The 23,268-nt window shown below is 39.4% G+C and overlaps 1 protein-coding gene across 1 annotated transcript; it reads left to right on the top strand.

Moving 5' to 3' along the window:
- Window positions 1-476: 476 nt before the first annotated feature.
- On the top strand, window positions 477-22,935 carry RpL19 (ribosomal protein L19). Its single transcript, XM_067155130.2, has 6 exons — window positions 477-535; window positions 1,734-1,840; window positions 12,896-13,059; window positions 18,998-19,106; window positions 21,752-21,833; window positions 22,691-22,935. The coding sequence occupies exons 1-6, from the start codon at window positions 531-533 to the stop codon at window positions 22,821-22,823; spliced, it is 600 nt and encodes a 199-aa protein (XP_067011231.1). The 5' UTR covers window positions 477-530; the 3' UTR covers window positions 22,824-22,935.
- The last annotated feature ends 333 nt before the right edge of the window (window positions 22,936-23,268 follow it).

Here is a 23,268-nt window from a genome sequence, read left to right as displayed (position 1 = left end):
AGTATATATTTAAAACGATCATTGAGTGCAACCCAATAGCTGATCGTAAGCTTAAAATATATTACGCTATCTGGTGCAGCATTGAGCAACTTGTGTTTCATTTTACCCAGTCGGCGTGCATTTCATTACTTCTTTTTTTAAAATACTACTTTAAAGAAATTTATATCTGTAACAAATAGAGAACATATAACTTAAAGTGTTTTTTAGCAATTTTCATCATGAAAAAATATAGGATTTTACCTTATCTGGTGCAACATTGGACAACTTGTGTTTCATTTCATTACTTTTTTTAAAATACTACTTTTAAAAAATTTATGTCTATAACGTATAGAGGATATACAACTTAAAGTATTCTTTAGCAGTTTTATTCATGAAAAAATATGGGATTTTCAATTATTTTAGTTATTTGTTGTAATATCCTCTATGTTCTTTATTTAAAACGTGTAGTTGACTATTTATGTCCTTACGTGCACATGCTAACCACGCCATATTGTGATCTCTACGTGCAAGACAACTGAGGACTCATAACCATGAGGTACGAATCGTGCGTTTTATTTAGAAAAAATAAGAGTTTATTTTGGTCTTAAAACTTCAATCGGCAAATCATTGAACTTAATGTATTGTAATGAATAATTCTATCTAATTTACTACTGCGAGAACGCTCAATATTGGTGTCTAGTGCCTTCAAATAAGTTGGGGTCAGTCCAGCCACATGGCTATCATAGTGAAATTGAAAGATTTTGATCGGCTAAATAATCAGTGCAAGGCTTAAATTGCGATAATACTAGTAGTTTCTGCGATTCGTTATAAAAGAAGAAGATTACTAGAAAGACTGTGCGAGGCTTGAATCGTGCTGGTGGTAGTACAGTGATTATTATAGAACGGCGACGACGACAGCAACAACAAGATGATGATGCATTAAGAATATCTACAGATTGGTGCGACGTGCGTTTTCTCGTACAAATCTTGTTTTCAGTTTTCAATTTCAAGCCGAGATGTCATGCTATGACGGTAAATTCTTTCTAGCTCTAATATGTACTCTTTAAATATGTCTTGCATAATTTTGAGAAGTGTTGACACTTTAATGTTTATTCCCTGTTCTCTTCAACATTGTTTACTGGTGTGACGTGTGTATGGGCATTGTAATTTTCTCATCATTTCATTATCACGACGAGCAGGTAAGCTGCGGGGGTCAAATCAGAAGTCCTGCATCTGGCGACCCGAACTTGTCCTCCCGGCAGTAAAAGCCATTCGCCATTTCATTTCATTATCGTCTTGATAAAGTCAATTTATGTTGAGTAAAATACCAATCTGTTTATCTCCCAAGATTGATAATCTAGACGTTTGGTCCCTTAAAACAATCTTTGGGGCCGATGACCTAAGATGTTAGGCCCCTTTACGCAACACACATCATAATCAAAACAATATTTCTTTCTTAGATGTGTGCTTAGTCACATTTTCTCTTTGAGGGGATCTGCAGGTCTCTTTCTACCATGGATTTGGAATCCCTAATTGTATTTATACTAGTAATATTTTTTATTCTTGTTTTTTTTTAAAACTTGTATAACTGGGTCTTTATGAAGGCATTTTCTTGCGACTATTGATTTGCTTGGACATAGAATTTGGTAGGATGAGTGCCTTTGTTTTCTTTTTCATTGTTGCATAATGTTGTCACTGTTGTACATTGTCTCTGTGAATTATATGTTTTGACTTGGGTTTGTATTCTTGTTTAGTTCCCTCAAACTACAGAAGAGGCTTGCCGCCTCGGTTATGCGATGTGGCAAGAAGAAGGTGTGGTTGGATCCTAATGAAATCAACGAGATTGCAAACACCAATTCCAGTAAGTATGTCAGTCTGTATCAGAGTATCTCACACTGCCTCAATCCTCCATTCAGGATGTCAGAAGTGCTAACTTTAGTGATAGGTTCTCCTTTGGTAAGTCATAGCTTGCCTGAGTGGAACAGCAGGGTTTGTAGCCCTACTACTTGTTTTCAGTGTAGTCCCCTGCCTGCACCTTGCTAGGCTCCTCATTGCAGCTTGGTTATTTGGGTTCAGAAAGATAATCTGATGACTACCTCCAGAGGTGCCTCTTTCGTACTCGGCGTGCAGACTTAGGAATGATAAAGATATATAAAAATTATGTGCAACGATACCTTAAGTAGCAGAAAGGAAATATCCTTCCATTATGCTTGCAAGAAACCCACCATCCTGCCCTTAAACAGACCCTACACAGTCAAAAAATGACAGTAATACTGATCGTGTTTGGGCTGGAATGATGGAATGAAGGCCAGTACTGATGCTGATCCGGATTTTCTGATCTGTGAGCGTCAGTACTAGAGATAGGGAATCTGATTCATTTAGGAGAATTGATTCATTTAAAACGATTCACCAGAATGACTTGTTCATTCGATTACCACGTGACTGAGAGCCGAAAGCGAAACTATGGACTCAGATGAACATTCCCTTATGTTCTTTGTAACTGCTACTGCTTTACAAGTAACAAGAAGTGAAATGTTGAAGGTAATCGCTAGTATTTTAACAAGAGTAAAATCCTTTTTATAGGTTACAGTCAAAAAATGCTACACCACTGTCCTACTAATCCTTTCCAAACTTCAGTAGGTTACTGCTGATGCTTAACTGTGGTTTTGAGAAAGTAACGTACATTCTTCAAACTTACCAGTCAAAACTATATGACAATCGAATTTGAAATTTATAGCAGACTAGCTGATGTACCCGTGCTTCGCTACAGGATTCTCAGAAAGACTACTGACTTTGTGGTTTTCCTAACTGAAATCAACATAGGTCATTCATTACAAAAACGTAAGTATGAATGTAGCGATTAAAAGCAATGCTATCATAAAATACTCTATCAAATGGAAAGCCGCATGTTTTATCACTTTTAACGAACAGTGCTGCGGTTAGATTGTGGTGCCAATCTAGTAGTCCAAAGTTCCAGAGCTGGGATGACCAGGCCGCAGATTGCCATGAACACTCATCTGCCATTATTCCGCTAAATATGAACACAGTTCATTCCAATCAGTGCCGCAGAGTAGGGATTAACAGCCCGGATGCTATGATGATCCAGTGTGTTACATACCAGTAGTATCAGAAAATTTCTAAAAAAGGGGAATGGCATGCTAAAGAAGAAAGTTATCTAACTCCCCAGCTACTTCCCATCAATATTCAGGCAGGCTGTTACACTCTGTACGACTGGGCGAGTTGACCGTGTGGGTAGCGGTGCGCAGCTGTGAGCTTGGATCCGAGAGATAGTGGATTCGAACCCAATTGTCGGCAGCGCTGAAGACGGTATTCCGTGGTTTCCCACTTTCACACCAGTCAAATGTTGGGCCTGTACCTTAAGGCCTAAGGCACTCCTAGCCCTTTCCTATACCATCGTCGCCATAAAACCTATCTATGTCGGTGCGACGTAAATCAAATAAAAAAATACTCTGTACGCAGCAGTAATTCTATCTACCGGAGATGAGGGGCAACAGAAGACACAAAGCACATCACGACAAACAATGGTCAATGTAATGTTATTGTTGATCAATGTTATGAGCTTTCTATATTGTAGGCCTACACATTTAGTTTTCTTTCGACTCTGTGATTTGTAAAATATTTTATACCGTAAACTGTAGTTTCTTATTCTCAGACTTTACACACCGATTTTCATTAAATACTGTTTACCCGTTTTCTCGTTACTCCGCGCTGATATGGATTTAGTAACAAAAATCCAAATTCGTGAATATCTTTGTGATCATAGTCAGTACGGTAACAATGTATAAGATATGAATAATAGCAAAATTTAATACTATATAACCTTAGTTATGTAGCATTCAACGATTATACCTCTAATAAGAAATATTTGAGAATTCCATTTTAGGCCTTCCCCTAAACTACCATTTCACTCAGCGTGAATAAAATAATTTAGAGCCTAGACTATAGCGACTTATTTCCTGACTTTGCATACCGATTTTCATCAAGATAGGACTACTAATAACAATATTTGAGAATTAAATTTTAGGTCTTCCCTAAACTACCATTTTTCTCAGCGTGAATACAATTATTGACAGCCTAGATTGTAGCAATTTATTCCCCAACTTTGCATACCCATTTTCTTTAAAATACGACCACTAATAACATAAATAGTTGAGAATTCAATTTTAGGCCTTCCCCTAAACTACCATTTCATTCAGCTTGAGTAAAATGATTTATACCCTAGATTGTAGAGGCTGATCGCCCGACTTCACATACCGATTTTCATTTAATTCTCTTCAACCGTTTTCTCGTGATGTGTGTACATACATACAGACAGAAATTACGGAAAAGTAAAAAGTTCATTTTCTTGTTACTATGGACATGACCGATACAGAAATACCATTATTTTCAAATTCTGAGCAATGTACAGACAAAACTCTTATTTTATATATATAGATATGAACATTTTTGTGCCAATTCGAAAGTTAATAGTGACAGCAGCTCACCTTTTAATCTTTTTTTTTTTAGTGAAGAAATATTTTTAAAATATCTGAAACAAAATGTAAACATGATCACCAGACTGTGAAATAATCAACCGTGACAACGTAACTGCTACGTTACGTTTTTTTGAAATTTGATTGTTCTTAACAACATTCCTTACGATTTTTGTTAAGTTCACAAGCTACTCACTAGATAGCAAATTTAGGCAGGTAACTTACTCTCCGTAGTAGGCAGTGCAATAAAAGGAAAAAATATGTTCCTGGGCTCGGTTTCGCTGCTTTGCCTATAACGATAGGGATACGTTTGTCTGACCCGTCACTGTTACAGCACAACAAAACAGTTATGTGGTCCTTCGCATTTTTGCCTCCATGACAAGATTCTCTTTTAAGAGCCAGCGTGCGATCCGGTAAACATTTAAAAAATAGGCCGGTTTCATCCGCGTTATAGATTTTCTTTGGTTTGTATCCTTCAAGCAGCTCTGGGAGATTTTTCCCACAATCTTCCACAGCCGAAGCGTCAACTGCAGCACTCTTGCCGGCAAGCTTTTTATACACCAGCCCCTGACGCTTCTTAAACCGGGAAATCCATCCATTCGAAGCGGAAATTTTTTTTACACCCATTCTTACGGCGATGCTTCAAGCTTTTACGCACAAAATGTTACCATCCACAGGAATTCTCGACGCCCGAGCTTGCTGATACCAAGAAAAAAGAACTGCTTCCATTTTGGAATATCTCGATTCCTTCCCCGTTTTTCTATTCTTTGCGGAGGATCTGCATTTTTTTACTTGTTCACGTATCTCTTGTTTTTCCCCTATTATTGTATTCAGTGTCGAAGTAGGTAAGCCTAAACGTTTCTCGGTGTCAACTTTTTTTTCTGTTGGATTTCTTTCAACTTCCTCTATAATCTGAAGTTTTTCTTGCAGGGTTTTCACATGCTTTACAGGTCGCGCCATTTCACTACTGTACTGTGTAAGCAAACCGAAACTCTACTGCGTAAATTGTTGGTTTTCACCAGCTAGTGACACAGCCAACTGAACGAAACATTCAACAGAAACCTCTTAACAAAGCGCAAGCCGGCGGAGGCCTTCATTGTTGGCGTGGTACAGAATGTTCCGTAAGTATGATCGCCCAAGGTATCTGACGAAATTAAAATACACTAGTCTCTCAAATTAGATTCCTGCCGTCCATTCTCAAAATCTTGAAAAACGCTTGATCGAGGATTTAGCGTTGATGGGACTGAAATTTCTGGATGGTTGATGCGGGAAATAGTTTCATCGAGGAACGGATAATGCAGGATTTTTAATACAGGTTTTAAATGGGATGCTCGCGGGACCACGTAATTTGAACGAATATTACAGGAAAACGTAGTTTCGGGGAATGGATAATCGAGGTTTCACTGTATTGCACAGAAAAATTGCTGATTGCATACCCTAAGGTACTATGTACAGAATACAATACCCTACTCTTGATTTAACTGGAAGATACTCACTTTTCTGTTGTGAAGGTTGTCAGTTTCCTTGCTGTAATTGAATTGAATTTTTATTAGAGTACATTACATTTTAAAAAGTAAATTGCATGCACAGTGCACTTTAAGTGATAGCAGTCACGTTTATTAACGAGAAGCCTGTAAAAATGTGAAACGATACCTGAAGTAGCAAGAGCGGAGAGATCCTTCCTTTATGCTTGCCAGGGACTCTAAAACCCTCCCCTAGAAGCATTCCTAACTCGGTACGAAGATTAAAGCTGAAACCATATAAATCAGCAAAATGTAGCTATTTTCTGCGATCCTATTGAACGAGTAGAGGTGCAGAAATACTGTTTCTATACAATTACCTGACATACTGCATTGAACAGTACACTATCTACCACTCGACTTGGCCATATGGCTAGGGTTGCACAGCTGTGAGCTTGCATAGGGGAGAAAGTGGGTTCGAATCCCACCGTCGGCAGCCGTGAAGATTTTCTGTAGTTTCTCCTTTTTACACCAGGTTGTACCTTAAGGCCCCAGCCGCTACCTTCCAAATCCTAACCCTTTCCTGCGCTTCTGTCGCCGAAAAAGCTGCAATATGTTAGTGTGAACAAGTAGTAAGAAAAAGTTCACTATATATGACTATATTTACTGGGTAACTGAGAGGTGATTGTCTTAGAGTGTGAGAGGCAGGGTATTATCCAAAAACTACTGCTGTGAGCTTGCATCCGGGAGATAGAAGGTTCGAATCCCACTATCGGCAGCCCTGAAAATGGTTTTCCGTGGTTTCCCATTTTCACACCAGGCAAATGCTGGGGCTGTACTTTAATTAAGGCCACGGCCGCTTCCTTCCAACTCCTAGGCCTTTCCTATCCCATCGTCGCCATAAGACCTATCTGTGTCGGTGAGATGTAAAGCCCCTAGCAAAAAAAAAAAAAAAAAAACTACTGCTACTGTGCATGCGCAAAGAATTTAACATTTCAGCATAGACAAAAAAAGTGTTCCTGCCCATTTTTCTTCTATTGACAGTACGTCGTACATCTGTGAGAATGTGACGCAAGCCAGGGCAGCCAACTCTGTGGAAGGAAGGGGGCATAACTCCTGTGGTCCTTATGAGCTTGAGTTTACAAAAATATGCACGTATCTGCAGCACGTAGTGGATTATTATAAAAATGTGTACCATGAAAAATAAAAGATCAATTTTTAAGTTAAAATATTTGGATCACTGAACTTGTAACTAGTGTGTTCTTGGGGATTGAGAGGAGGGCAGGGCATTCACCTGATTTCTATGAAATGTGCCAGAATTATGACGATCCGAAATGGAAATCGTCTGTAGGACTTTATCTCAGCCTTTCGTATACTTTGTGGGAAGTTAGGGATGAGATTAGATGTTTATTATGGAGTTTTGTGTAAAAGATAATTTGCATGGTATTTCATTTTTTAGAACACCAAAGCAGTAAAAATATAATTGGGGACCTGCACAAGCATGTGATGGGGAAGAAGAAAAGAGCATCACTGCCCATCTCGGCCATGTCCTTTGTCCCTGACGTGTAAGAAGACTCAAGTCTTTAGCCAAAGGCACCACCTTAGAGAAAACACACCTTATGGGCCGTGATATTCTGCTGTTAATGTACTTGTGGGCTACTGCCAGCTGTACTGTTGGCATGGGTATGGTTCAGTCCAGCACTACAAAGGCGACTGTAGTCCAGTATTTCACTCTCTTGAGAGATATCGCCCTGTAGTGGTCCACAAAGCTGGGGGGGATCTAGGGGGAGTCTCGAGATTAGATTACATGTGACGATACAAACGTGCCTTGGTCGTATTGTATCAGTTGTTCTTACAGCATTAGAGCTCTTGCAACATAGGTAATGCAATGCTGAAGTGTTTCGCAGACTGTCAGTTTAGAAGTAAAGCCGTGCAGAGTATAATTGGTACCGCGAGGTAGAAGGGGTTGGAAGAGGGGGTGGGGGAGTTTTATGCTCCAGGAGGAGAGGTGCGTTATAAAGTTTGTGGAGCACTGGTCTCGTGGAAGATAATCTATAACGTTGATGGGTACTGTTTTGGTTGCCCTGGTGTCGTGCAGGTTGACGAGTCTGTGGTTACACATGGGTAGTATGCATGGTATTGGTACCAGCAAAATGGGTACTCTGCATCTGTGATTCCGTATTGAAGCGAGACTTAATTCTCTACATTGCTGCTAGGAACCAGAGCCTTCATTATGTTAATACTGCAGTACATACTTCCTGACTCAACACTTTTCACTGATGAATGGGCAGCTTATTGTGTTCAGGTTCTGTGGAATACAGCCACACAAATGCAGTTGAAGGGTACTGGAGCTGATTTAAGCAGTTCTTCTGGTGACGAGGTGTAAGTGGAATAATACTCGGATCCTATCGTTTGGCAGTGTGTGGAGTTTGACTGCCCATAGTGCATTTTTTAGGTCATGATCAGCCCTTTCGCATTGTATAGATGAATTTGTTGTGTGAAGCGTGGATACTCGATACTGCACAAAGTAGCTCTGTGGCCCTCTGAATAAGGAGAGCGAGTTGCTTTTTTTACTGAGTGATTTTGTTGTATTTTGCTTCATGCTATTGAAACAGGCTGCTGTTTCACAATCCATTTCCTCTATCCTCAAGGGGTAACATTTTTTGTGTAGGTACTTCTATTGAAAGATCTCGTGCTCATGTGTAGATCGAAGGAGGGGTGGCAATTAGTTGCAGTTCAACAGGTTGCCATCACCATGTGCCCGTGATAATGGTACCATTACTGTCAGTTCAAGATCTGACATTTAATTAGTGGCTCGTGTCCACTTGCACTGCCTTCGTAATGTCCAGGCCGTATTGTACCTCTGATGACGTCACGCTTTGGGGGGGACTTGAAGGCAATACACGCATACGCTCCTCTTGAATAGTTCACTCGTTTAAATTATTTAAAGAACTGTTAACACCTTATAAGACCAAAACCTATCCTCAAATATTTGTTTATTCTGACACAATGCATATCCTTCTCCGTAACGTTCTATTTCTCGCGTATATACGTTCGTTTGCGTGAGTACAGCCTAACACTTTGAGACATATTCTTGCGATTTTATCCATTTTCTGGTCAACTGGATCATACACACGGACAGAAAACATGCAGCCAAATACCATTACTATTTATTACAAATATAAGTTATTTCTGTACCTCACTGTTTCCACTCCATGAACACTGCTGCTTTCCTGGACCTCTTACAGGAAGTTACACCAGTATGGAGTAGGTCTGTTCTCTTTGAAGCACTTTGTTGAATACACAAGTCGGTGTGAATTTTGGAAAAGTTATTTAAAAGTATATTCACCCAAATATATATACACTGTCCGGCCAGGTCTTCCAATTTCTTCCCGCAGTCACAAATGACTAGGGAATCTGCCAACTGCATTGACTCCAAAGCCTAGGATTTTGCGACACACTTAGGATTGTCTGAATTTGGAAATACCATCATATACTACAAATATATATACAAAATACTTTGTACACCTCAATTCCAAGTTCTATTGACATGTCTGATGGATACTTTAAGCCCCCTCGATTTAGGAAATTCAGATATCTTACTTCTGGAGGTAATTCATAAATAAGATCTGAATCTGTCAGAAGATAAGATTTACATAAAACACACTGCTGTTTGATACTCATATATATATTTGCTATTTGCTTTTCGTTGCACCGATACAGATAGGTCTTACGGCGACGATGGGACAGGAAAGGTCTAGGAATGGGAAGGAAGCGGCCGTGGCCTTAATTAAGGTACAAACCCAGCATTTGCCTGGCGTGAAAATGGGGAAAGTGGTGGTGGTGATTACAGTTTTAAGAGGAAGTACGACTAGGCAACCATCCTCTATGAAAATGGGAAACCACGGAAAAACCATCTTCAGGGCTGCCGAGAGTGGGGTTCGAACTCGCTGTCTCCCGAATACTGGATACTGGCCGCAGTTAAGCGACTGCAGCTATCGATCTCGGTGATACACATAAATAAGACTTGCATTTTCAAATACACCGAATTCAGATAAGCCGTAGGTCTGGTTACATAAAAATATAGGGCCTGCCTAATGTTACCCATGTTTATGACATAATAAAAAAAATTAACTCACCATCTGGACGAGACACTCTTATTTCTCTCAGGGTGTGATTTTCAGGAAAGTGCTTGATACACACAACTGTGTTGTGATTAACTATTAAATTCTCCCTGGGAATAGCCTACTTCCATAACTTACCTCGTTCTTCATCAGAAGGAAACACAAATACCGTCGTGTACTCTCCTTGTTTATAATTGGCTTTGCAGCCAGGCACACAGCAACTCTTAGGCGTGGTGATTTCCCTCACTGATCATCTTAATTCAAGTATATACAATTCGTGGTTAATAATAAAACGCAGAATGCATTAACTCAATTAATTTTACACTATAGATATAACTTTACACAAATAAACTACAAAATTAATAATAATAATAACAATAATAATATTGTTATTTGCTTTACGTCCCACTAACTACTCTTTTACGGTTTTCGGAGACGCCGAGGTGCCGGAATTTTGTCCCGCAGGAGTTATTTTACGTGCCAGTAAATCTACCGACACGAGGCTGACGTATTTGAGCACCTTCAAATACCACCGGACTGAGCCAGGATCGAACCTGCCAAGTTGGGGTCAGAAGGATAGCGCCTGAACCATCTGAGCCACTCCGCCCGGCAACTACAAAATTAAAACAATGAACGATCTTCTTAACCTATAGCTTCACATAAATACACGCTCACACTAAGTTTTCTTCACTAATTAACGACTTTCCACTTAATAATGCAGTCGATGACTACTCATTCTCACATATATCTGAGTGAACATGCGGTCATCGTTAAAAATTTCAATAAAACTGCGAAAATCTATGTTTAACTCTACTAACTCGTGCTAAACTTCCCCCCTAACGATCAGCTGATTGCTTTCCCGCGCTCGTTACAGTACGGCCTGGACATCACGAAGGCAGTGCCACTTGGCAAATTTTTTGATGAAATAATCACTTACAAATTTAAAAAAAATCAATTTTGCATCTAAGTTCTTGAACATAGTAGAATTTGCCCTTTTGATTTAAAAAATTCTGAAACCAGACTTGGCAATGGCTGACTTTTTTCCAAACCCCCATGGTCCAAAAATCGAAAACTACATTTGGCATTTTCATGGTTTCTGCTGTGTTTGATTGCTGTGAAGGTCTCAGTCGAATGGAGCAGTATTGTAATTCCACCTCGGTATATAGTGCATGCCACAGTGCACTACTCTTCTATTGGTCTGCCGTGGTGGAGGATCGCTGATTGGCTGTTCTTATGGCCAATTATTGAAGCAATGTGGTGTTGGCCAACTTGCTTTGGTGATGACAGGCAACTGTTTCTGCAATGCTTTTTTTCTGGCCTCAAGGTTTTGATATTGTCTTCGATAGAGCTCACGTCATATCTGTACATGGGGCTGTGTAAATAATGAAACCGCAAAGTTTGATGAAAGTGTTGTGGCGTGTGCGAGATCAGAGTGCTTGCTGTTCTAACCTGGTATTTAATGATCCAAGACCCTCTTTGCTTGTACCCAACCCAATTGTCATGCCGCTAGCTGGACCTGAGTTCCTAATGTGGCGTGGTGTGACTGTGCGATTGTTGCATTTCAGACTTCTCTTATGCACCCTGGTTAGTAAAGTCATCGAATAAGTTGAGAATATGTATTGTTGAGTGTGATGTATGCTCCCATAATTGATGTGATGAACCCTGTTGGAAGGAATAGCTGACGTCTATTATGGAGAAAGAGCCATTATTTTCCAAAATAATTTGACAATACATTTCATATCGTATTTTTACAAGGTCGTTGGAAAAACTTTGAGAATTGTACCACAACCAGGAAATACAGTGACAAGTGCAGCCACTGCCATAGTGGTTTGTTGCAGCAGGTGATGCATGACCCAGTCTGCAGTCACCACTGCAGTAGTCCATATGCTGCCTGTCTGAGGAAGGGAACAGTGAAGACGGCTAAGTGCACATAACTGACATGCCAACTCCCGATTTTTGGTTCTTCGTCCCATTCTCCTGACCAGATATTTATCTTCCGACTTTGAGAGCAGATTTCTTTATTGTTTGAAAATGCCATGTTTTCCTCATTTTTGAAGTAGCTGGAGAGAATTGATTTTCAGTGGGCACTGGCAGGGCAGATGTAATCAGCTAGTTGTGATCTTAAATATGACAGAATCTCTGACGTAATGATTTTTCTTTTATCGTTTCCATATAGCAGTGCTGACTGTGAGACGGTTTAGGATATTTACAAGGACAAAATCACAGTTCAGTTCAATGCTTCCTGAAAAAAGAATCCTAGAAAAACTTAACTTTAAAGTATATTCAGCAAGACAAGTGCTTTGAGTAAATAATTTAGGGCAGAATTTATTAAGAGGTCTAACGCAGTTACGATGGAAGAGTAGTGTTCTAAACTTCAGATACAGTAACATGCAGTATAAATAAATAAGAGAAATTATTTAATCGAGCAATATATGTTAAATATTCAATTGATGCAAGTTGGGTCACCAATTATGGATCGTAATGTACCACGATATGCGACAGTCTCCTGATTCTTGACTTTTCAAGGTTGGCACGTCTGTGACTGTCGTCCCCTCTTCTCTCTTGCTCTCTCTGTGTGTGCACGATTTTAGTGTGTTTAAACGTGACTACTCCATATCGCTTGTTCCCAATGGAACAAAATTGTCACCCCAGCAGATGGTCCTTCACATTCCTAGTTCAAAGCTGGATGCATGAGTTAAATGTATGTTAAAATGGACTCCTTATCTGAAAGCAGTTCAGTCATGTAAGAACTGTGCTGCTTGTTGGGAATAAATTAGGACTGAATTTCTCTAACGTTTCATTAAACCTCTGCATCTTTTTTTTTTTTTTTTCCTTCCAGGACAAAACATTCGTAAGCTCATCAAGGATGGTGTGATAATTAAGAAGCCTGTGGCAGTACATTCAAGGGCTCGTGTCAGGAAGAACACTGAAGCTAGAAGGAAAGGACGTCACTGTGGTTTTGGCAAGCGGAAGGGTACTGCAAATGCCCGTATGCCCCAAAAGGTTGGTCTGATTCTTAAGGCTATTCACTGTTTATTAAACTGTGTGGAACTTCATTACATGTCTTCGTGTTCATTGAATTACTTCTTGGTAGAAGTTAGGTACTGCCTGTTCTACCTTTCAGTCTTCTAGCCCTGTCAGTTGTCTGCGGTGTAAGTCGACTTAGAACACAGGAAAGCATCCTTCGATGTGTGAGCTCTTTCTCTCTTTCCACTTTTACATCTCGGCTCTGCCTGCCTCACATCAAGCAAATGCTTCATTCTCAAATTGTGTACCATCAAAAGAAATGACTCCCTTTTGCACCAATGAACTTTGTGTACCGTAGCTATTCCTTTATTTTTTGCACTATGCTCATATCATGTAACCTATAGATTACTGACTGATACTGAGGCAGTGAGGTTTAATTTAATTACAGTTGAACCTGCTTTATACGTAGCTCTGTTCTACGTAATTCGTATTTGTACGTAATTTCCTTTAGGTCCCGACAAAATATAGCCTAATTTAAAAGCGTGCTATTTAAACCTTATTTATACGTAATTCGCTGTAAGACGTATTAAGTGCCAGTGAAATATAACCGAGTTTTGCGTAATTGTAATGAGAATGTGCTTTTTTTAAAAGAAACTACTGTATTTACGAAGTTTCCTCTTTGTCGGCGTAGGCGGAATTAGAGCGATCGGGTTTCGGTGCTGGAACAGAACAGAGTTTTGCCGAGTGACATTGTTGACCCTTACTTACTGGCGGCTTAACAAAGGCGGGTCCCCTTCGCTCCTCCTCTACCTTCGTCGTTTTTTGCACGCCGCGAAAGACAATCTGGCTGTATGTGGTGAACCACCGGATGAAGAGATTATTGCTGATGTATGCCAACAACGCGGCGGTGATTGACAAGCTACAGGCGATAGTGACATTGGAAATGGAGATAACGACTTCAATCTTGACACCTGAACTTCCTGAAGTTTTAAGTGCAATCGAAGTGTGTAGGCATTACATCAGTGCGAAAAGTTGTAGTGAAAATGCTTCGAATTCATTAGTAAGTTTGTTAAAGGAGGTTTACCAAGCTCGATAGCTGCAGTCGCTTAAGTGCGGCCAGTATTCGGGAGATAGTAGGTTCGAACCCCACTATTGGCAGCCCTGAAGATGGTTTTCCGTGGTTTCCCATTTTCACACCAGGCAAATGCTGGGGCTGTACCTTAATTAAGGTCACGGCCGCTTCCTTCCCACTCCTAGCCCTTTCCTGTCCAATCGTCGCCAAAAGACCTGTCTGTGTCGGTGTGACGTAAAGCAACTTGCATTTTAAAAAAAAGTTAAAGGCGGTTTATACTCTTAATGCAAGAAAAGTGAAACAAACCAAACTATCTGATTTCTTCAAGCTGGGCCGAGTTCAAAATAATACTTTCTGTCTTAATGTATTTATTATTTGCAAGGATTTACACATGTAATTCTATTCCATTGGTTTATCAGTAAATATGTGATGTATTGCGTAAGTCTGATTTCTAAGTAATTCTGAGTTACAAGTAGTTTTTTCTCTTCCCCTTGATATACGTATAAGTCAGGTTCAACTGTATTTTTCTCACAAGAAAAGCAAGGATTCTTTGTATTTTGTAATGTGATTTGTATGAGGCACATGGGGACTTATTAAATGACCTAAATTGTAAGGTGCTGTTTTCGAGCAGGGACTTTCAAGTAGCAGTATTTCACTGTTCAACAAGCTGAAAACTTGCCTGTGAGTGCAATTGCAAAATACAATGTGTTTCCAAGAACGTTTTAAATTGTAGTCCCTTCATTCGGAAACTATAAAAACAAACTCATGATCGTTTCAAGATGACAGATTTCCTGCAGGTACAGGACCTTTACGAATATAAATGAAAGATTATTTCATTAATTATTTTTATTTTATTTTTCAAATACACTTAAAGATTTTGTTAGACAGGTGCATCCTACACACAGATGTGCAAACTCTCCCAATCGCTGGGACTGATCCCTTGATTTTCAGAACAGTTTCAGTAATTTTTATATTTTAAATTCCCGCACGTTTCCTCATTCTATCATTTATATGGCTGAGTGATGGCTGGTTTGTAGTAGTTCTAATAATCACAACTAAATGGCAGTACAGGGCACGGTGGCCAGCCATGTGCTCCTTGTTCTGTAAAAGAGTCAAATATTCATTTAGCTTAATAATAGCAAGTGGAAGTTGCGAGTAACCTAACCTCAGAAGTAGCGCACCATAGAAGTCTACCCGGAGCAGGACCTGCATAAGTGCTTGTGTTACATCACGTAGTAGTGCTTCTTGGTAGTATGTCTTAATGTGTTTTGCCCAAAATGTCAAAAAAAAATTAAAAAAAAAAAGATGCAGTGTTTAAAAGCTCTTACAGAGAAGAGTTTCTGCGTTTCAGTCAATCCAGGAAGGGACCAACGTTCACGTTCTGTACTATATGTAGTTGTGGTTTTTCAGTTGTGCATGGCAGGAAGTGCGATATATTTAAACGTGTGCAAACTAAAAAACATAAGGAGAGTGTCCATTGTGTAGAAAGAAACCAGAAACTGAGCCCTTCATGTAAAAAAAACAAGATGTAAATCCTGTGACGAATGCCGGGCCTTTATTTAAGTCATTTATTGTGGAACAATAACCTGCCTGTGAATTGTGACGACCACGCGGGACCTTTGTTTCGCATAATGTTTCCTTATTCGGAAATTGCTTAACTGTATGGGTGTGCTAGAACGAAAACAGCGGCTGTCATTACAGAAATGTGCAAGGAACAAAATTGTATCACGTTTGCATGAATGCATTTTCTGTTGCTACTGATGGTAGCATTAAAAGCGACTTGTAAATATATCCTATTGTAACATTTTTTAGGCCTTGCTATGGAATTGAGTTGTCTACTCTGTGCCTAATTTAGAAGGGGATGCTACTGGAGCTAAAATTGCCATCTTTTACTCTCAACTTTTCAGGAATCCTGGATTCCATTAAAAAACTACCTAGCTCTTGGTGCAGATAATGCTCCAGTAATGGTAGGATTAAAGAATGGTGTGACAGGATGTTTGAAGCGGGGAAATAGTAACGTAGTCTTCGTAAGCTGCTCTTGTCACCTAATTAATCTTGCTCCAGAGAAGGGTACGGTGTGCTTGCTTGTAAATGTAGATGAAAGTATAATTGATATACTCTATTTACGCGAATAATCCCCGCACCCTAACTTTAGGAAGCCTGATTTAAAAAAAAAATACCAGCATTGACTCAAATAAAACCTGCGCCCCAATTTTGTGCCTCAATTTTTTTTTAATATGCGGGTATTATTCGCGTAAATACAGTATTTTATTATCTGGAAAGGAGGGCAAAAAGGAAAGAAAAGTCCAGAGAATTTCAGACTTTACACAACACGGAAATCAAGAAAATTTTGAAGCATATGCCTACTTGATTGATATCCCTAAGAGGGTGTTTAGTTACGATTTTGCTGCAGTGGGACCCTTTGGTTACTTCATTCAGGAGCGAAATTGTGCGTAGGGATTCTCAGATGGGTACTTTGAAGGCTCCTCAGTTAAAAGGAAAACCCAGTCATCAGTTTCACCCAAAAGAAATGAAACTACTGATAACACTACGAGCCATGCTTTGTCACGTGAAGAACGACTGTTCATGTTCCTATCATCAAATTTACATAAATCTGGAAATTGTGGAAAGTGTAGTCCTGAAAACTTCTGCAACGTAATGCATGCTGCAACCATCTTCTGCCAAAGCAACAGCTTTCGCAGTTTGTTCAGGGCTTAATGGCATGTTCACTCCACGAAGCTGATTATAAAACAATCACAGAATGATCCTACAAACACGTGATTGAAAGGGGAATAATTAAAGGTACAATAATAAGCTCTTCAAGAGCAGGAAAACATTATTGGCTCACATCCAGTGATGTGTTTTTCAGGTTACAGGGGGGGGAAAACAATTGAGGCTAGTGCAGTAAACAATCAGCACTTCATTGTTTGCTCGCAAATCATCTTCAATAACATACATCTTAAATTAGTTGAAGTGCTTCATTTTGATTTAATAGATAATTGCACATTTATTGGGTGTTGCATTGTTTGTGCCACTCATTGTAGCAAGACTTTCATCTCACTTGAGCAGTATTGAGGGTGTTGTTGTTGTTGTTGTTTTTGTATGTGTTTTTTGGAGATACACTGTTGTGCAAAACTTAAGGACAAAAGTTTTATATCACTGCCGAATAACATACCTCGATGAAATGTGAACCATACATAGGAAGAACTGCTGCAGTATGGTATGGTAGGCAGCTGAAAGGAATATGCGATGTGACAAACAGAAATGACACTTTTACACGGGCAATAAATTACACGTCACTGCGACTCGTGATGGTCCCCTGGACATCACGAAAGAAGGGACATAGTTCTTAAAAGCGTGTGTGATCACCATGGACAGCGATGCATGCTCAGAAATGTGTTCCCATGCTGGTCACAAGATTGGTGAGCGAGTTCTTATCATAGAGTGTTCCGTTCCTCCACCTGCGCGGTTGACAACTGCTGGATGATTGGTTGTGCATGTGGGCGTGCTGCAATACATCTATCCAACATGTCCCACACGTGCTCCATGGGATTTGAGTTGGGGGTGGGGGGAAATGGGCAGGCCAGTCCATTCACCGAATATCCTCTTGTTCCAAGAGCTGCTCCACCTGTGCTTTTCGATGCGGTCATGCATTGTCATCCATAAAAATGAAATCAGGCCCGAATGCACATCGAGAAAGAGTACACGGTCACAATAACATTGACTAGCAAGTATACCCCGTTCATTGACTTGGAGGTTGATTCGCCCATGCAACATTATGCCTCCCCACACCATAACACTTTGACCACTAAAATTATCATGTTCGACAATGTTCCTGGATGCTTTTATGTGTTCCCACCTCTCACCAGATAAGGGGTATGTCTAGAATTACTACTCAGACTGAATCTGTTCTCATCCGAGAAGAGCACGAGACACCGCTCTTCACACTTCGTCCTTCTTCCAGTTCCCCGATGATTCTTCCTCGTGTGAAGACATCCAAATGTTGTCTCCTGGTCATGTTGTAATGAATAACACCAATACAGCGCACCGTAACAGCTCGCTGATTGACTCACACCGTCTTGTCCTGTTCCTTCAACTGCCTTGTTTTGCGGAGCCAGGCTCATTCGGCACTGTAGTTATGCTGACCTCATGCCAGCTTTCTATGCACATGGAGGAGACCTCTGGCAACATGTTGCCGCACTTTCATTCATTTCCACAGAGCAGTTATGATTTATCTATCCCGTCCTTAAGTTTTGCACAGCAGTGTACAAATAATGTGAACTAGTGTTGGTGTGTTACAGCAGTGCACTGTAAGATTTGATCAGAATTTTCAAAAGATATGTAACGGACAAGAAAATATACATTATGGGGTGTTGTTAATGTTAAGGATTAGTTAGTGTCTGCTGTGCACAAAATTGATGTTGCAAGTTTTGGTTACAATGCTTGGGTTTCGATGCTTGGCATGTTCTGCTAGCTTTAGCTAGTATGAGCAGTGTCCTTTGGCTACGTGGAGCTGCTTGATTCCGTGCAGTCTATTCCGAGTAGCAGCATCGTAGAGCAACTTTGCCACCTGCTGCCTGCAGGGTGAGCAGAGACACGGCATATTCCATAGACTTCCTGGAGTCCATGTGGGCTCTGACCAGGGAGACAAACCATGTCTGGTACAAATGTCTTTTAGGAACATGTTACTTTTCTCACTGTTTGACAGGAAATGGATTTAGTGTTTAACCTTATTCTTATTGCCATTGACATGGTAATTAAAACTGTAAAAGGGAAGTGTCAACTATTGTACTTGGGGCTGAGAGAGTTACCATATATTCACATGCTAAGATAGTGTAATGCAAGCAGTTTTCCATTTATATTTTATATGAATTATTCTACTGAAAACTCAACTTTGTGCAGATTCTCTGGATCAACCGCATGCGAGTATTAAGAAGGCTTCTAAAGAAATATAGGGAAGCAAAGAAGATAGATAGGCATCTTTACCACCAGCTGTATATGAAGGCAAAGGGTAAGTATTGTGACCAATGTATAAGCTTGTGTACACGTATGTTTAATATTTTCGATGCTTGGCATGTTCTGCTAGCTTTAGCTAGTATGAGCAGTGTCCTTTGGCTACGTGGAGCTGCTTGATTCCGTGCAGTCTATTCCTAGTAGCAGCATCGTAGAGTAACTTTGCCACCTGCTGCCTGCAGGGTGAGCAGAGACACGGCATATTCCATAGACTTCCTGGAGTCCATGTGGGCTCTGACCAGGGAGACAAACCATGTCTGGTACAAATGTCTTTTAGCAACATGTTACTTTTCTCACTGTCAGGAAATGGATTAATTTGTAAAGACAAATTTTATGTTTATGTTCACAAAATTGTATTGTTGTAAAATAAATTTGTTGCAGTTCCATATATTTCAGTTTGGTTCATAATTTTGTGGCATCATTCTAATACTGGGTAAGCTTTATGTTCAAAATGCTGCAGAGTCAAGTCTTAAAAGGTTTTGTATCTGAGTAGAAAGGCCTGCCTCTTTCTGCTTCAAGAGTCTGGTCCTGTTCATCTTGCAACTAAGAATTGTGCTTTTAACCTCTCAGACTATTTCTACATGTTTGTAGTATGCTTGTGATTGAAAACCATTGCAGCAGTGCACCATGTACATGTAAGCTCTACCCATTTCTACATAAAAACTACATTTGTATGGTATCTATGAAGCATTCTTGGCAACTTCAATGAGACCTAGAAGCCTTGATGTTCCTGACCACCTATATTTCACAACAAAATTCTTCCATAATCTTGCTGCTTTACTAGTCATTGAAGTGAGGTATAATTTTATATTGAGACCCTGTAGATATTATCAATTCCTAGATGCCTAGTTCTTCAATGCCGGCTTTGCTAAGAATTTAAACTTTTTTAGTTAAAAGAGGAAATAATGTTAGGGGAAGTACTGGTGGGTCGCTTCCATTAAAAATGGTAGGGCCTTTGTATAGTCTTGAGAGTTTTGAAATTGAAGGTGCTCCATTAGGACAGCAGAATAGTGAAAGCAGGCCTACTTGTAATGTAGAATTTACAGAAAGTTATTTATGTTATGTTCAAGAAGAATTTTTGCTTCTTGAAGAAAAAAATGAACACTTGTAATTAACATCTGCTTGTAGTGACATTCAGTGGGCATGGCAGGAGTTGTACACTGTGTATTGCGAGTAGAAAATTCATTTTTCCTGAACATCCAAGGCCACAGAAGGATTTTGCTGGTTTTTTAATGCACTTTTACTATTCATTCATAAATAAAGTAGTGGACAAACGGATATACTGAGCAATCCACACAAGCAAGTGCCTGGAAGCTAGGACAAGGGGGGCCGTGACAAAATGTATATGGTGCTTGGTCTCGGTGTCTTCATGGGTATTTCGCACTTGCCCCTTCTGAAAAATTATTACCGTTAGCATGCGTTTCTGAAGTTCCCAATCTTTCTACTGTGATTCCTTCGTTTCATTGACAATAGAACAGCTGACAATTACTGTATTTGACTATGTAATTTTTGCACCGTTTTTATCCAAGGATTTAGTTCTAAAATCAAGTGTGTAAATTTTTATGGACTATTTCTTGAATGTTTGAAGTATATATTGATTTATTGGCACGTTAAAGAACTCCTACGGACCTAAATTCCAGCACCTCGGCCTCTAAAACCCGTAACGGTAGTTAGCGGGACGTAAAGCTATTATTATTGAAGTACATATCTTTTAAATTTCACACTTTCATGTTACTACCTTTGATCTTTAATTTTTCCATTTCTCCCACTCATTTTTTATATCACAATTGTGATCTCCATCGAATGCTCGTACTGGTAAAGCTGTTTCATCCATCAGCTGCCTGTGATTTGTACTTTCCACCAGAAAGTAATAAATTACTGCTGTGGTTTTTTTTCTTTTCAAAAACCTGTGTTGCCCACAATCATTCCATTCCTTTCACAAAACTCTACTAGTTTCCCTTCATTTCTTTTCCCGTATCTATATAGTCCGATTACCTCTTCCTTTCCTTGTTTTTCGTTTCCCACCTCTGCATTGTAAGGCTCTCATTATATTTGCCTCTGCATCAGTCATCTCCTTTTCTAGTTTCTCGAGGAATTCAATATCCTTCTCGTTCCTCATTCTCAGCCTAGTGTACATTATCCTGTCGCTGATATACTCTTACCATATCCACATACTTTTCCAGTTTTGGAATTATCAGGCCCACTCCATTTTTTCCTCTGCGTACACTCCAGTATATTCTTTCCTTTTGCCTTCCATTTAACTTTGCTCAACCCCATCATTTCTATACCCTCTTTCTATATAAAATCCACCATTTTTTTTGCCTTTCTTGTCAGGGTCATAAAGTTCATTATACCCACCTTCATGATGTGCGCTAGTGATCGCCCATTTTTGACAATTCCCTCAATGTCCAAGGTACATATCACTTGCATCAGGGTACACCCTAACTTCTTCTGGGGCAAGTTCAGAAATAGCATACAATTCCAGTTGCCTCAAATTTTTGTGAGAAGTTGGAGGCAATAGTTCAAAGATTCTTTTAGCACAGAAATGTTCAAATTTTACATATATGACTTCTCATGGTAAATTGTCACTTGTTCTGTGCATTTCATGCATTTATAATGATTAATGTAGAATTGCATTTTCAGGTAATGTGTTCAAGAATAAGAGAGTGTTGATGGAATTCATCCACAAAAAGAAGGCAGAGAAGGCCAGGACAAAGATGTTGAAGTGAGTATCTTAAAATATTACTCTATTAAAACCAAAATATTCAAATTCATACCATTCCAACCACATTCAGGGAGGATGGATACACACTGGATTCAGGTAGACATGATCTAATAGGGACCAAAAAGATGTTCAACATATCCCGTTCTTGATTATTCTAGTCGTATCCTTAAGCCCCCATAAATTTCTCTTCCAACTTGTGCATGTAGATTTCCCATTATAATTACTTATCTTCTATGTATGTCTCACTCAACTCCTTCAAGGAATTGTTCTGTATTCTTTTTTATTTCCAGTTTGTGGAGCATATACTTAGAACAGACCTTGTGTTTCTGTCTCAAACTGTATCCTTGCTATGAACATTGTCATTGGCCTCAATCTGCCACAAATATTCAGATTTTTCAAGAGTAGGGAAAATTTCATTTGGCATTCCTGTTCAATGTTTATCATTGAAAATTAATAAAAACATTTGCTAGACTTATATCTTTGATTTCATTGTCTAACGAGTGCTTGCTATTCTCTGAAACTGTGCTTGCGTTTGCGGGGCGAAAAGCAAATCTCTTAATAAACAGCAGTGTAAACTCGCTGTTAGTATCAAAAACAAAACAGTCACCGTTGCATGAACACTTGTAAACACCATTTTTGCTCCATAAGGCCTGTTATGATTCTCTGTGTTGCTGACAAGTTTCATGAATTTTCTGAGTATCATTCTCAGTGACTTGTGCACTAAAAGGGTTAAAATGAAAATATATAGATGGCTCACCAATGAGTATTGATATAAGCACACATCCAATCTTTGTGCTTGAAAAGATAAAGGAATGTAAGCACGGTTTTCAAGAATGCTAAATTGTTTTTGTTTGCAGGGACCAAGCAGAGGCCCGTAGGTTGAAGGTGAAAGAAGCGAGAAAGCGGCGCGAGGAGCGCATCACTAAGAAGAAACAAGAGCTCCTTCAGTCATACCAACGAGAGGATGACGCTGCTGCTGCTAAGAAGTAAATGTCGCACTTTGCTGGAGCAAAGGTGTCATTTTCCTTCTTTTCTTTGGATGTTATGTGAAATTAAATATAATTATATGCTGTAAAACACGAAATAAAAATTATAAAAGATATTAATTTTTGTTGATTACCTTTAACACATTTTGTACAGTACCTTTGTGTCATTGTTTTTCAGCAATTAAATGTACATTGACATAAGTAGCAGCCTTCTCTTTTATGTTATTCCTAAACAGAACTGTAGAATCTTCCCCCCCCCCCAATAGTGTAATTCTAATTTTGCTAACCTTTGGATTGATCTTTCACTGCCTGTAATTGTAAACGTAAGCTTTTGGCTTTTGTCATGTTAGAAGACAAGGTGAAATTCTTTGCGTTTCGCAGAGAACTTTGCTTCGCAACTTAAGAAAAGATCATCCGTTCACGAGAAAGACTGCTCTAACATTGAAGGG

Source organism: Anabrus simplex, chromosome 10 (assembly GCF_040414725.1).
Source record: "Anabrus simplex isolate iqAnaSimp1 chromosome 10, ASM4041472v1, whole genome shotgun sequence".
Classification (NCBI taxonomy): Eukaryota; Metazoa; Arthropoda; class Insecta; order Orthoptera; family Tettigoniidae; genus Anabrus; species Anabrus simplex.
This window is presented reverse-complemented; position numbering and strand designations above follow the sequence as displayed.

What these genes read in the sequence shown, in the direction of transcription:
- RpL19 (XM_067155130.2), top strand. An exon ending in GATTGCAAACACCAATTCCA is followed by an intron (nt 1,841 to 12,895) that starts GTAAGTATGTCA and finishes TTTTCCTTCCAG; the next exon opens with GACAAAACATTCGTAAGCTC. An exon ending in GCCAGGACAAAGATGTTGAA is followed by an intron (nt 21,834 to 22,690) that starts GTGAGTATCTTA and finishes TTTTGTTTGCAG; the next exon opens with GGACCAAGCAGAGGCCCGTA.